At 45.9% G+C, this 15,555-nt stretch overlaps 1 protein-coding gene across 1 annotated transcript; it reads right to left on the reverse strand.

The window, feature by feature from the left end:
- Positions 1-276: 276 nt before the first annotated feature.
- Positions 277-14,176, reverse strand: LOC149437855 (uncharacterized). The gene is made up of 4 exons (XM_089660515.1): positions 13,812-14,176; positions 13,071-13,194; positions 9,257-9,330; positions 277-3,103 (listed from the first exon to the last, which is right to left on the reverse strand). Exons 1-4 carry the CDS (start codon positions 14,125-14,127, stop codon positions 2,577-2,579), a joined length of 1,041 nt encoding a protein of 346 aa, XP_089516641.1. The 5' UTR covers positions 14,128-14,176; the 3' UTR covers positions 277-2,576.
- Positions 14,177-15,555: the final 1,379 nt, after the last annotated feature.

A 15,555-nucleotide genomic window follows, 5' to 3' on the forward strand; every position in this document is an offset into this window, starting at 1 on the left:
TCTTCCACCAGCTACACGCCATTGGCGGCGGCCATTACCGCAGCTGAGGTGTCTCGGGGGCCGCGACCTGGTCCCTGGCTGCGTCAAGTCCATCCCCACCATCAGGGGCCCTGGTGAAGGGCAGCCTGGGACTTAGACTCCGCGCCCTGAGGGACTTTGGTCTGTGGGTGGTGGTTGTCGTCAGCCAGTGCGTTACATTGTTAGGCCTGCCTGTCCGTTCCTCAGCTCCTGCCTTGACAGTGAGGCCCTGTAGAATAAAAAGCTGATATTTGCATGTTTTTATGTCACATGATACTTGCACAATTGTTTATTAAACGCAAAGTTTCAGGAAAAATATAATAAAATTAATTTTAGTGGAAAAATATTACAATACCCATTGTTGGTTAAACTATAAAAGATGAGGTTGCATCAAGTAAATAGATACCAAACAAGCCATATGTTAGGATTGCCCAAAAATCCCCATAGGTGACGCTTTAAAAGCCTTTACAGTTCATCAGTTTAGAGGTAACAAGGAACTCTTGTATTAGAATTATTGTTCTCACGCTGATGTTCGCGGTGATATGTCACGGTGATATGTTACGGTGATATGTCACACGTGTGATGTCGAGATGTTGAGACACCCATTATGGGAGGAGAAGAGAAGATTAAAAGAAAATCATCCTTTCTGCATTTATTTATCAGTGCAAGATTTAAAGGACAAGATCACCTTGGAACGTGATACATGTTCCACCCTACAAATGGATGTAACATGTTCCCATTGCTGCAGCCACAGCCCCCCAACCCCCCCCCCCGACAAATAATACAGGGAGAAGTACAGGGAGAAGTCCCTGTGCTATCTGTCAGATTTGAAAACAGCGCGGTTGTGCTGGGCTCCACCCACATGGACTTGTCATAAAGTCACAGACTTCCCTGAATGAATGAACTGCAAGTCCCAGCAGTCTTAGCGGCTGTGTTCTTGTAGTTCTCAATGAACTATCATTGCGCTGTGCAGCACTGTGGTAATTCATTGAAGCTTCCTGTCAGAATATCTGCTTGACCGTACATCCCGTATACCCCATACATCCCGTACATCCCGTACACCCCATACATCCCGTACATCCCGTACATCCCTTACATCCCGTACATCTCATGAACCCCATACATCTCGTACATCCCATACACCCCATACATCCCGTACATCCCGTACACCCCATACATCCCGTACACCCCGTACATCCCGTACACCCCGTACACCCCGTACATCCCATACACCCCGTACATCCCGTACATCCTGTATATCCTATACACCCCGTACATTTCATACACCCCGTACATCCCGTATATCCTGTATATCCTATACACCCCATACATTCCATACACCCCGTACATCCCTTACATCCCGTACATCCCGTACACCCCGTACATCCCGTACACCCCGTACATCCCGTACATCCCTTACATCCCGTACATCTCATGCACCCCATACATCTCGTACATCCCATACATCCCGTACATCCTGTACATCCCGTACACCCTGTACACCCCAAACACCCCATACATCCCGTACATCCTGTACACCCCGTACATCCCATACATTCTGTACACCCCATACATCCCGTACACCCTGTACATCCCATACATCCCATACATCCTCTACACCCCATACATCCCGTACACCCCATACATTCCTTTACACACCGTACACCTCGTAAACCCTGTAGTTCCTGTACATCCCATACATCCTGTATACCCCGTACAACCCATACATCCCGTACATCCTGTACATCCCATACATCCTGTATACCCCGTACAACCCATACATCCCGTACATCCTGTACACCCCATACATTCTGTACACCCTGTATTCCTGTACATCCCATACATCCTGTACACCCCGTACACCCCATAAATCCTGTACACCCCGTACATCCTGTACATCCCCTACATCCCGTACACCCCGTACATCCCCGTATACCCCATACATCCCATATATCCTGTACACCACATACATCCTGTACACCCTGTACATACTGTACACTCCGTACATCCCGTACGGCAAGCAGATATTCTGACACGTCTACAGGAGACCTGCATGGCATCAGCAATCTACTGATCACTGGTGCAATGCTTTCTAGGCTCCTGCAGCAAAATAATAAATGCCCATTTTTCTTACTTGCAAAAAATGTAAATGTATTATTTTTGTCCAAAAGGTGAACTTATCCTATAGAAGGGTTGGGGTTGTTTTAAGGGTTAGTGGCTGGGTTATATTTAAAGTGCTAATTGCCTTCTTTTTAGATTTTTAGGGGGGGGTTTGTTTAGTTTTAAAGTGGAGAAGGAAAAGTCGACACTTTCATAAGTCATGAAAAAGCCTTTTTACACCCTTACAACCTGCAAAAAACAACGACCTTATAGTCACCTTCCACATTGACAAATACAAATTTCAGCCAAGTACAATTTCCCAGTCTTCTCTCTTGATGTGGTCAGTTTCGTTGCAGTCCATACAGCACAGAGTTTTTACACAAATACATACAGAAATCAGAGCTGTAGATCAGTACCGGTCACTCATTGCGTGTCTTGTGTCGTCAGCCTGAAGACATTTATTGTACTTTGCAATTTTTGTTTTTAGTTTTCTTCTGTTGCTTTGACTCAAACCGTTCGTCAAATTTCTTGTGATCTTCCATCCTCAGATCTTCGAAGTGCTTTTTCATCTTCCTCATCTCCTCTTCCAATTCCCTCCTGTCCTCTTGTCTTTGGTCTTCTGCTCTTAACTTTATATTTTCCACTTCCTGGACCAGGAGGTTCTGTTCACCTTGTGCCTTCTTTTCCACCTCTCCCTGATGGTTCCTCATCTCCCGATCAAAGATAAATTTTAGAACAAACTGCTTGCGGTCCTTAAATTCCTGCACCGGATCTCCCACCTGCTCCACTTTGAACCGAACCTCTTTGATGATTTCATGGAAAATCCTGAGCACGTCTTCGTGCCTCGCTCTGGTTTTGAGGTGATCTTCGGGAGTATAGTTTTCAAGGGCAAAAACCCTGTCCACACCCATGTCCTGAAATTTCCTCTCGATTCTCGTCATTCCCCCATGTGTCTTATGTGTCAGGACAACGAAAGGGAAAATTCCTGTGTAAACAAGCATAACATTTCTCGTCAATGATATTTCCACCAATCACTTGACAAACACAACCTTGCAAGCCATCTTAGTGGACATGTGGTCAGGATTTTACTGGAGCTTCTAAATGCTGTGTCTTTATGACGGCTAGGTAGGGCTTATTTTCAGCGGGAACGCAGGGGAACGCAGCAGCACTTCCAGCACCAAATGTACGTAATGGCAAGGGGTACTGGCGTGTGCTGCAGGGTCTACTGAAACTGGCTGCAGGGGGATCTATTGTTGTTGGAGGGGATCTATATCTGCTGGGGTGTCTGTTGCTGTTGGGGGTCTATTATTACTGGGGGTGAGTCTTATTTTTCTGGGGGGGTCAGTTGTTGCTGGGAGGGATCAACTGTTCAGAGAGAGGTCTATTGATGCTGGCTGCAGGGAGATCTGTTGTTGCTGGGGGGGGGGGATTTTGTTGTGGGCGGTCCACTGTTGCTGGTGGATCTATTGTTGCTATTGGGGGTTTATGTTACTGCTTTTCTTTATCATTAACAAATTCCATACAATTTACTTGGCACCACAAAGTGACATTTGATTCTGTATTCTTTCAAAGGAATGGTACTGGGAGGTGGGTAGAGGGTGGAATCATGGACTGGTGCTCGGATATGGGCAGAGGCGGGGACGAGGGGTGATTCAGAAAGGGAGTGTTCCTACACCTACAACTATTCTCTAAGAAAAAAAGCCCTACTGCTATGACTGATATGACTCGTGTTCTATAAAGTGAATCAGGAGAACTTTACTTCTTATTTATTAGGACACATTCATTTTATAGAGCCGGCCTTAAGCATCGTCCTAATTGTACTAGAGGTGTATTGGCAGGTGTAGTTCATCCTCCAGTCTGTAGGTGATGCTGTATTGCTGAGCAGTGGGAGTGGAGGCTTGGAGGAACAATGTTCCTCTGCAGACTCTGTAGGGGTCACCAGGGAAGCAGTGGATGATTAGACACTGCAACACTGAGTGACCTTTTTCAGCCATCTTTAGTATGGGCAGTGGTAACATATATTACTGTTCTGCTGCACTTGGCTAGAATATGGAGAGGAAGCCTGCTTATTAGGGACTGTGAACTATCTTAGGAAGAGGTTCACTTTGTGGAGGTAGAGATTAGAGACACCACTTTATGCTTTGCAAACACCGATCTCAGAAATGACTGCATAGGACCAGTACAGCTTCCTCATGAGCCACTTGTGTGGCCACTCTCCCAGTCAGCCGCCCCTCTTGCAGATGCCGCCCCAGTAATGTAGGCCATGGCTGTGTGATATCTGTGGTGCTGACGGACCCTTTATTAGGAACACCTGTTCAATTACTTGGTAATCACATGGCAGCAACTCAATGCATTTAACTATCTAGACGTGGTGAAGACGACTTGCTGAAGTTCAAACCGATCATCAGAATGGGGAAGAAAGGGGATTTAAGTGACTTTGAATGTTGCGTGGTTGTTGGTGCCAGATGGACTGGTCTGAGTGTTTCAAAGACTGATCTACTGGGATTTTTACGTACAACCATCTCTAGGGTTTACAAAGAATGGTCCAAAAAAGAGGAAATATCCAGTGAGTGGCAGTTGTGTGGAGGAAATTGCCTTGTTGATGTCAGAGGTCAGAAGAGAATGAGCAGACTGGTTACAGATGAAAGAAAGATACCAGTAACTCAAATGACCACTCGTTAAAACCAAGCAAGGGTGGACTGACCATTTGGAAGCTTGGGCACTGCCTGAGGGCCCGGGGTCAGTAGGGGGCCCCATGAGATGCCCCTGGTACCTTTTTCATAGGCTTTTTTGAGTTTGGGCAAGGACACAGGGGCCCCATGATCCCCAATTGCCCGGGGGCCCCATAAGTTGTCAGTCAACCAAGGTATGCAGAATACCATCTCTGAACGCACAACACGTCCAACCTTGAAGCAAATGGGCTACAGCAGCAGAAAACCACACCGGGTGTTACTCCTGTTAGCTACGAACAAGAAACAGAATCTGCTATTCACACAGGCTCACCAAAATAGGATGGGTGGTGACAGGCCCTCTTTATGGATAGATCAGGGGTCTATTAAACCCCAGATCTCTCTTCTGGCTTCCAATGCAGCAGATCAGATATCAGTCCCATCGGCTGCTTCACTGGCCTGTGACAGGCCAGTAAACATAGAACCGAATGCGGAAGTGACAAAGTCCTTTCTGAATCCGGCTTCTGATTTCAAAGAGAGGGAGAAATCACATCAGTTACTCTTGCTTTGTTTGGTCAACAGTAAGCTGTCAGTTGTAGAGGTCCTGATGGGATGGGAAAGCCAGGGGAAGGTGGTACCCCCCCTCCTCCCGCTATTGCCTGTGGAAGTGATTGAGTGGCTGTATAGCCTGTCAGGCTCCGCCCAACGGGATCTCTAGTGGTCCACAGCACGGGATTTCCCAGGATGCGGAGTCTAAGTCCCAGTCTGCCTTTTCACCAGAGCCCCTGATGGTGGGGATGGACTTGGTGCAAGACGGGAACCAGGTCGCGCCCCTGGGCACCCCCGGCGATGGTAGAGGGGTCCCGCTGAGGGTATGTGCCCGGGATGAGCCTGCTGTGAAGGGGCTGACAGGTCCCGATCCGAGCGGGATGGATGGATGACTGCTAGGAGTGAGTGAGGTCAGACTAGCCGGGTCGGTAACAGTGGGGACAGGTGCGGTACCAAGCAGCAGGCAAAGAGTAGTCAGGTCACACGCCGGGTTCAGTAACAGAGGGTCCAAAATAACAGTAACTACAGGCAGAGGAATGGTCAGGGATGAGCCGGGGTCAGAGCAGGAGAGGGTCAGCATAAATCAGAACAGGCAGAGTTTGGGAACAAGGAAACGTACTAACAGGAACACAGGAATAGGAACAAGACCTTGCGGCAATTTGGAGATGCACAGGGCAGGTTTAAATAGGGCGCCCTTTGCTTTCATTGGTGCGGCCGTGATCGCCGAGAACTCCGTGCTCGCCGGCTTGGAAGAATCAGCAATCTGCGCATTCGCGCACTGCTGAGCGGCCGGGATCCCTGACATAGCCACTCAAATCACTTCTACACAAAAGGGCATCACCGACTGGAAATTGTAATACTAGGATGATGCCTGTAGCTGTAGGCATCATCCTGGTACAACCACTTAAACCCAACGACGTCACATGAAGTCCACCCAGCATTAAGAGGGTGATGAAGATGTGGATGTTACTTTAATGATCCATGATGTGCTGGCCATGTATGCTTTGATGTATCATGTCACCGGTCTCCAGCTGGGAGTTGTCAGAGCTGGGAGTTGTCAGAGCTGGGAGTTGTCAGAGCTGGGAGTTGTCAGAGCTGGGAGTTGTCAGAGCACCCGCTTACTTCTGGCCATTTTCCAGGAATATGTATGATGGGAATATTACACGTGGTTGAATGGTGGCCACGCATATCAATGTGATCAGACAATAGAATATCCATTGTGACTTCACTTATCAATCTGAGTAAGGCCTCATGTACACATGAACTCTCCTAGACGTTTAGCTCTCCTGGCAGCAGAAAACCTCAAACACAATAATATTTAGCCCCGTTTACCCACGTTTAGCGCTTAGACATTTTTTCATTTTATTGGCCAAATTTTTTTCCATGTACATGAATAAACAGCCAAGCGCTAGACTCTGCTAACATTTAGACATGTTTAAGTGCATTTTTCACTTGTTTTTGCCGCGTTTAGCGGTTTTTGGCAAAAATGTTCCTCTCCTGAATGCGATTCCTCAGCATTGAGGAGAAGAATGTTTAACTGCTCCTTATCTCTGGTAAAAGCCTAGGTGGCCATGGACACGGACACTCACCGGCCACTTTATTAGGTCCACCTTGCTTGTGCCAAGAAAATCTCCCCCACACCATTCCACCACCACCACCAGCCTGAATCATTGATACAAGGCCAAAATGTTTGTTTACGCCAAATTCTGATCCTACCATCTGAATGTCACAGCGACCAGTCTGCCCATTCTCCTCTGACCTCTGACATCAACAAGGCATTTTCCTCACTCACTGGATATTTTCTCTTTTTCGGACCATTCTCTGTAAATCCTAGAGATTGATGGGTTGTGCATGACAATCCCAGTAGATCAGCAGTTTTTGAAATGCTCAGACCAGCCCGTCTGGCACCAACAACCACGCCACGTTCAAAATCACTTAAATCCCCTTTTGTTCCCCATTCTGATGCTTGGTTTGAACTTCAACAAGTCGTCTTCACCACGTCTAGATGCCTAAATGCATTGAGTTGCTGCCATGTGATTGGCTGATTAGCAGTTTGTGTTACCAAGTAATTGGTGGACCTAATAAGGTGGCCAGCTGCAGAGAATAATGGATCATTACGTATTATATCAAGGAAATATGTGGGGTAGATATTCAAGGGGACCCACTGAAATGCTTATTCTATTATTCTGAGCCCATGGCGGAAATAAAGAGGAATAAAGTATTGTACCATTTAATCAGTGCAGCAAAGGGTTTGATACCAAAATTTTGGTTAGTGGCAGAGGTCCCGAGGGTGGTGGATTGGATAGATAGAGTGGAAGGCATTTTCAGAATGGAAGAACTGAGAAGTTTAGAAGAGGATAAGATGGGAATATTTAATAGAATATGGAGTGTTTAGTTAAATTTTAAAACCGCAGAATCTTATACAGAACTAATTAAAGTAAAGGAGGTAGCCTAAGAAATCACGATGAGATTGGTCGGAATAACAAGTTATGGAGAAATGGATACAGATACAGAAAGAGAAGACGTATTTACTAATTTAGGCCAGAAAAGACAAAAGTATATTTTGGAAGATGGAATGTTTTAATGTTGTTTGTTTAAGTATGAAATAAAAAGTTATAAAAAAAATGGATCATTACAATGTATGGGGCACTACATAAAGAAATACAGTATGATGAAAAGAAGAGACACCCTTCATTAAAACACATTGGAATGTCTGGACAATGCCGACTCTTCTCCTCTCCATTGGCAGTGAGCCTGCTTTCCTCTACTGTTTCTACTGTTTTTGTTTTGGCATTCAATGGGATTAATTCATTAATGGAGCAGATTTTCACTTTGCAAAGTGAATGGTGATTTATCCTAGTAAACAACCCAGACATCTGCATGGCAATGACAAAAATTAAAAAGAATGTCTCTCTTCTTGCACATGTTTGAAATGTTCCAATAAAAACAGCCTCACCTTATTAGTTAAGATTTTTTTTTGTTTTTAGACTACAATGTAATATACCTCAATACTGTACTGTATTTCATGTGCCCACAGTCTGTGTATGAAATGTGGGCAGGAAAATATGTCTGTGTCTGCAACTGTCAGCATCACAATTAAAATATTCATTGGAATGCATTGCTGAGGACCTTGAACAAGAAGATGTATAACAGGCATGTCCAAAGTCCGGCCCGCGGGCCATTTACGGCCCGGGGGTCGGTTTAATACGGCCCTCCAACAGCCCTCCCTGCTCTGTGTGATGTGGCCCTCCCACAGCCCTCCCTTCTATGGCAGACAGTCTTCTGCTTGAGAGCAGAGGGCAGTGCGCATGCCTGACTGCGGCGCGTTCTCCCTAGTCTGTGTAAATGCGGCTGTCGCACGGCCCTCCCTTCTGTGGCAGACCGTCTTCTGCTTGAGAGCAGTGCGCATGCGTGACTGCGCCGCGCTGGGAGCGACAGAGGGCGGTGACGTCAGGGCCGGGCTTCCAGCGTGAAGTGTGTTTCTCTTCCCCTCCCGGCTGCCGAGCAGAGACTTCAGCTCCAGCTACCTTTTTCACCCTTCACATTAGTGCAGGTAAGTTTTTTTTTAATTTATTTTCAATACATTGTGAAAACTCAGCTGTCAGTTGATCTTAATGTTATGAAATGAAAAGTATGTCGTTTGCAATTAACTCGGCATAAAATAATTTATTTGCATTTAATTGTAATGGTTCAAAGAATGTTCGGAAAAATGTTCGGCCCTCCACCATGTTCACTTCATCCAATCTGGCCCTCTTTGAAAAAAGTTTGGACACCCCTGCTGTATAACATAGGCTCACAAAATCACCATCAGATAAAAATCTAAATTGGCTTGTTGGATATTTTCGAACAGTCCAAGTTCTAATCAATCACAGAATGATCCGCAACCCACCACATAATGGGTCAGGAATTGAAATGTGTACCTGTCATCTTCTTGGCTGTGTCCAGTAATTGCTTTAAATCTTCATAATACTCATCTTGGAGCCCTCTCTTTATGCTGAGTACAAAACAAAGACCACATATTTATTGACATGTAAATGATTACTACAGCTGAAATATTTCATGTCCATCCTCATTCCCTACATTGGCAGACATTAAATGTGTATCTCTGGGTGAAGCCTTTTTTCTTAGTTTTAGATGGAGTGGGGGAAGGATTAGACCTTCTGTCAAGCTTTTATTGCTGTCTGTGGGCTTGCTGGGGAAATGTATTGCACTGGTGACCAGAGTCACTGAGACAGAATAGGGGGACAATCCAACATTTCAAAGTTGAACCAAGAATAAGAATTGAAGGAAAAATTTCTAATAAGAACACCTCTTTGGGAGACACCTACCTAAGAATGGGATTTTCCTCACTTTGGGAGGTTTCCTCCAACTTCCAATTAACCCTTTGAGGACCAAGGGACGTATTTGTCCCATGTTTTTAACCACTTGCCTACCAGGCACTTATACCCCCTTCCTTACCGGGCCAATTTTCAGCTTTCAGCGCTGCCGCACTTTGATTGACAATTGTACCCATATGAAATTTTGATCATTTTTTTCTCACAAATAAAGCTTTCTTTTGGTGGTATTTAATTGCCACTGGGCGCTTTACTTTTTGCGCTATAAATTAAAAAAGTGCAAAAAATTTGAAAAAAAAAAAGTTTCTTTGTTTCTATTATAAAATTTTTCAAACAGGTAATTTTTCTCCTTCACTGATTTGCGTTGATGAGGCAGCACTGATGGGCACTGATAGGCGGCACTGATGGGCACTGATAGGCAGCACTAAAGGGCACTGATAGGCAGTACTAATGAGGTGGCACGGATAGGCGGCACTGATAGGCAGCACTAATGAGGTGTCACGGATAGTCGGCACTAATATGCAGCACTGATAGGCGGCACTGATAGGTGACACTGATGATGGGTACTGATAGATGGCACTGACTGGCATCACTGCTGGGCACTGACTGGTGGCACTGACTGGCAGCACTGCTGGGCTGCACTGGTGGGTGGCACTGGTGGGCAGCACTGGTGGGTGGGCACAGGTGGGTGGCACTGGTGGGCACAAGTGGGTGGCACTGGTGGGCACAGGTGGGTGGGCACAGGTGGGTGGCACTGCTGGGCACAGGTAGGTGGCACTTCTGGGCACAGGTGGGTGCACTGCTGGGCACAGGTGGGTGCACTGCTGGGCACAGGTGGGCGGAGCTAGTGGGCGCACTGCTGGGCACAGGTGGGCGGAACTTGTGGGTGGCACTGCTGGGCTCCGATCATCAGGGCACCGATCATCAGTGCCCTGATGATCGGTGCCGATCCTCGCTCTGACAACTGCCGGTTCTCGGCAGTACTTTCCTCACGATCTGACAGCGTGAGGAAAGTGCAGCCGAGAACCGGCACTTGCATTTCCCTGTGATCAGCGTGTCATTGGACACCGCTGATCACGTGGTAAAAGGCCGGTATGATTGGCCTTTTACCACATCTCGTGATCAGCTGTGTCCGTAGGATCACGGAGATCGCCGGGTGCGCGCCCCCTGGGGCGCGCAGGAGAGCGCGTTCTGGGGGGACGTCATATGACGTCCACCCAGAACTGGCCGGCCGCAGTGAAGCCGTCATTCGGCTATCTGCGGTCGGCAACTAGTTAATTGCCTGTATCATCTGATTAAGAACTTAAAATACTTTTTCTTTTTTTGGTTTGAGTCAAAATATTAGTTCTTATCAACAAATGGCTCTAGCTTTTTGCCAATTATTTCATGAAATGGTTTAGTTACAGCAACTGAAGTGTACGAACTTTAAAAACAAAAAATTGATTCTTTTGGCGTTCCAAAATCTTACGGTCCTCAAAGGACAAAATCTCTGGGTCAGGAAATGAAAGGACATTTCCCCCATGGTACACAGACAGCAAAAAATAAACTGGCGGGGGTTTTAGCCATTCCCTACTCATATTACTAAGAGGAGAAGGTTTTGTCTTTACATACATTTTACATTTTAAATATTCTCATTGGTCATAGAATAGAATCTCCTCCCCACACACAGAGGTGGATCCATTCTTGCTTTCCATATAGATTGATTCCTGAGTATAGTCATACCCTGTGGCCACATAGTCTATGAAAAGAGTTTAAACAGTACAAAATCCAGAGTGCCAGCCTAAGCAGAATGACTCTTCAGGCAATGCCTCATAAATATCAGTGAGATGCTTCATGCAGATGGGTACATTAGACCCCCAGTATGGCACTACAGTTTTGCAGCACATTTACCAATATCAGGAGAGATGATGCGTCACACTCCAAGTCCGATGAGGTGTCATACCAGATGTCCACACAGAACACCCGCCCTACCCTCCAAAAACTGCTTTCAGCTGGCTAAGAAACCTCATCCCTGTACTATCAGTGACCAGGCAATGTCACCTGGTCTGATGAATTCCATTGGTTTTATACAATGGTAGACCCTTACATACTTACCAGTATTATGGTCCCAACTAACTGTCCACGCTTTGTGCACCCACCTTCCCAATGGGCACAAACAGTCCACTTTCCCAATGGGCACAAACAAATCACTTTATGGGTTGGTCCCTCTCAGACTCTGCCTTTTGCAGTGAACATTCATTAAGCTCACTTAATGGGTTTATCTTTCCCAGACCCCCACCTTCAAATACACATAGGCCACCCTCTGATCCCCATAATTAATGACTTTTGGAATTACTGTGCAAGTGTGGTAGCCCAAATAAGGCTGATGTTGTGAGATGGCCTAGGACCTGGGATGGGATATGGGGTGAGCAGGAGGGTGGCTGCCCTGGGCACTGTGGTATCATGAGAGGTGGGGGAGCACCACAAGAAGATTGGGGGGAGGGAATTTGGGGGGCAACAGGAGAGGATAATTGTTCTAGGAGGGGAAATAAAGGGAGCTGTGCTAGGAGTGGTGATTTGGGGGGGGGGGGGTTTGTTTTGGGAGGGGGATGGAGGAAGAGGATTTCAGGAGGGGGGACTTGGGGGGTCATGCTATAAAAGTAATATGGTGGGGGGGGGGATTTGTTAGGGGAAATATGTTTCTGGGGGTTGGGAATTTGTGCTAGTGGGGATGATTGGGGGTATTTGTACCAGGAAGGGAAGTTTGGGTGGGGTTTGTGCTAGGATGGGGGTAGGGGAAGGGAAATTTGTGCTGGAATGCGGGGGGGGGGGGGGGAGGGGGATTTGGAGTTGGGGGAGGATTTGTGCTTGGAGGGGAAATTTGAGATCTCGAGGATTTGTGCTAGGAAATGTCTTTTTTTTTTTAAGGGGGGGGGGGTTGTTCTGGGGGCATATAAGAAGAGAAAGGATTTGAGCTGGGAAGGGGAATGGGGGAGAAGATTTGAGCTGAGAGGGGGGATTTCAGCAGGTGTATTTATAATGGGAGGAGGAGGAATTTATCCTGGGGGTGAGCATGCAGGTTAGTGCTTGATTTGTTTTGGGGGAAGGAGATTTTCGCTTACACATAATGCTCATATATTTGGCAAGTTCACCCTGGGCTCTAGATGTCCTTGTCCCGTCACTGCCTGGGACACAGCATAATTGGGATAGGGGACCAAGATGCATTACTTTCCCAGCAAATCCAGGACGGTGGGTATCTACAGTATGTAAATGAGATTTCAAAAGAAGAAAACAGAATTTTCTAAAATACACATTTGTTTATGATACACAGAGAAGAGAGCAAGGTAGATGGCATTAGGGTTTACCATAATACACCAAGGTATTGTAATAAAGGATTGTACAAAGATTGTACAGCTTCTACCTGTAGAGGAAAACAGGGAAGATGAAGTCTGATTTCTGGATTTCAGTTTCAGAGTCCACAATTCTGTCTACAAGCCGAAAACCTCTGCTCCATTCTACTTCCTGATCCAAGGGCAGCAAATTGGCTGGAAAAGAAAGAGAAGGATAGGGGATATAGTCATTTCCAGCTCTGAAAGTGATGCTTTTTTTATGATGTAGATAGAGGGCCAGAGACAAAAGCCACTGCTGGGAAATTTCACCATTGTAAGAGTTGTGGAGACACAAACTACTGCAGGAAAATCTCACCTATCTGTCAGATCCAGGTTACAATGGATTTCCTTTATCCTACAATGGGTGAAGAAAACCAACCTAAAAGGGAATCTTTCATTTTCCTAAAGTTTCTTGTTTGATTCTCTCTCTCGATTTCTCCTACCCCAGCAGTTATTCCTGCATAGATGAATATCTTATATACAAGTAGCCATTGAAATGAGAATCACCAAATCTAAACATGAATGGAAGGCGTACAAATATGGAAGGAAAAGCAGATAACTTCAATCACACCTTTTCTTCCGATACTTCAATTTTGGATCTTATAAAGTTACAGAAAATCCTTGTTCTTCATGTTTCATATAACTCTCCCGGTAATTCAGGGGTTCTGGGCTGTCACTAACTTATAACTGATCTCTTAGATAGTAGACGTAGGTCTATGAAGTACCTAGCACATTGTTTGTAGTAGGTCATTAGTAGAGTTTATGCCACTTACCAAGCTGAGCGAAGATTTCTCCAGTTTCATAGCTGTTCATAGTGCCACATCCCCGATTATCCACTAGAACAATGTCATCTGTGAGCTGGTAGGATATGCGTGCTTTGGTGTGTCCTTCGTCGGAGCTTTCTGCCCCGGCAATGTTTACATAGTCCCCACCATCCAAGACGTACTTACAGCTGTTTATGAAGGATGATTTTCCATGGCCCAAAAATCCAAAAAGCTGAATGAGGATTCTTTTATACTTGTGGTTGGCTCTTTCAGAGCCGGAGAGCCTAAATCTCCAAATGATCTCTGTCAGTGCTTGGATATCCATGGCTGCTCGTGTTGGAGTTATCCACGCTCAGGAAGGTTCTCTGCATTATGACTTGATTTAGTCTCTTTGTTTCTGTTTTTCTGAACTCCTGTACTTGTTTATAACCATTATTAAGTCTTATCTTGAATTGTTTTGCTTTATGACCCTTATTAAACTCAAGAGCCTCTTATCAATTCTCTGCCTTATTTCCTTGTGTAAACTTAAAGAAACTACATCTGGCCTTGTTCAATAAATGAATGCAAATGTCTAGAATGATGATCACTGCAGAATGATAACAAATTATATAAAACAAATGTTTTAAGAGATGCTCCGCCACATATCTGTCTGATCCCGGACCATTCCCCATTCTTGTTGACCTAGGTCCAATCCCCAATCTGGCTGAACCAGGTTCAGTCCCCATTTGTATGATCCAGGTCCTTTTATGAACTGTCTGATCTAGGTCCCCTCTTGTCCTATTTAGGTCCAGTCCCTATCTGTCAGCTCCATGATACAATGTATTTCCCCATGCGTCTTACTCAGGTCCAGTCCCCATCTGTCAGATCCAGGGTATTTCCCCATCTGTCTTATTCAGGTCCAGTCCCCATCTGTTAGATCCAGGTTCTGTCCCCATCTGTCTTATTCAGGTCCAGTCCCCATCTGTCAGATCCAGCGTATTTCCCCATCTGTCTTATTCAGGTCCAGTCCCCATCTGTTAGATTCAGGTTCTGTCCCCATCTGATAGATCCAGGTTCTGTCCCCATCTGTCTTATTCAGGTCCAGTCCCCATCTGTCAGATCCAGGGTATTTACCCATCTGTATTATTCAGGTCCAGTCCCCATCTATCAGATCCAGCGTATTTCCCCATCTGTCTTATTCAGGTCCAGTCCCCATCTGTTAGATCCAGGTTCTGTCCCCATCTGTCTTATTCAGGTCCAGTCCCCATCTGTCAGATCCAGGTTCTGTCCCCATCTGTCTTATTCAGGTCCAGTCCCCATCTGTTAGATTCAGGTTCTGTCCCCATCTGTCTTATTCAGGTCCAGTCCCCATCTGTTAGATTCAGGTTCTGTCCCCATCTGTTAGATCCAGGTTCTGTCCCCATCTGTCTTATTCAGGTCCAGTCCCCATCTGTCAGATCCAGGGTATTTCCTCATATGTCTTATTCAGGTCCAGTCCCCATCTGTCAGATCCAGGGTATTTACCCATCTGTATTATTCAGGTCCAGTCCCCATCTATCAGATCCAGCGTATTTCCCCATCTGTCTTATTCAGGTCCAGTCCCCATCTGTTAGATTCAGGTTCTGTCCCCATCTGTTAGATCCAGGTTCTGTCCCCATCTGTCTTATTCAGGTCCAGTCCCCATCTGTCAGATCCAGGGTATTTCCCCATATGTCTTATTCAGGTGCAGTCCCCATCTGTCAGATCCAGGGTATTTACCCATCTGTATTATTCA

This window comes from Staurois parvus, unplaced genomic scaffold (genome assembly GCF_062004578.1).
Source record: "Staurois parvus isolate SC_StPar_1 unplaced genomic scaffold, SC_StPar_1.0 ptg001252l, whole genome shotgun sequence".
In the NCBI taxonomy this organism is placed as follows: Eukaryota; Metazoa; Chordata; class Amphibia; order Anura; family Ranidae; genus Staurois; species Staurois parvus.

Coding starts and splice junctions, on each gene's coding strand:
- LOC149437855 (XM_089660515.1), bottom strand. CDS start 14,127: ATGGATATCCAAGCACTGACAGAGATCATTTGGAGATTTAGGCTCTCC. Junction 13,195..13,811: donor AGAAATCTTCGCTCAGCTTG/GTAAGTGGCATA, acceptor TTTCTTTTCCAG/CCAATTTGCTGCCCTTGGAT. Junction 3,104..9,256: donor CACAGCCAAGAAGATGACAG/GTACACATTTCA, acceptor TTGTTTACACAG/GAATTTTCCCTTTCGTTGTC.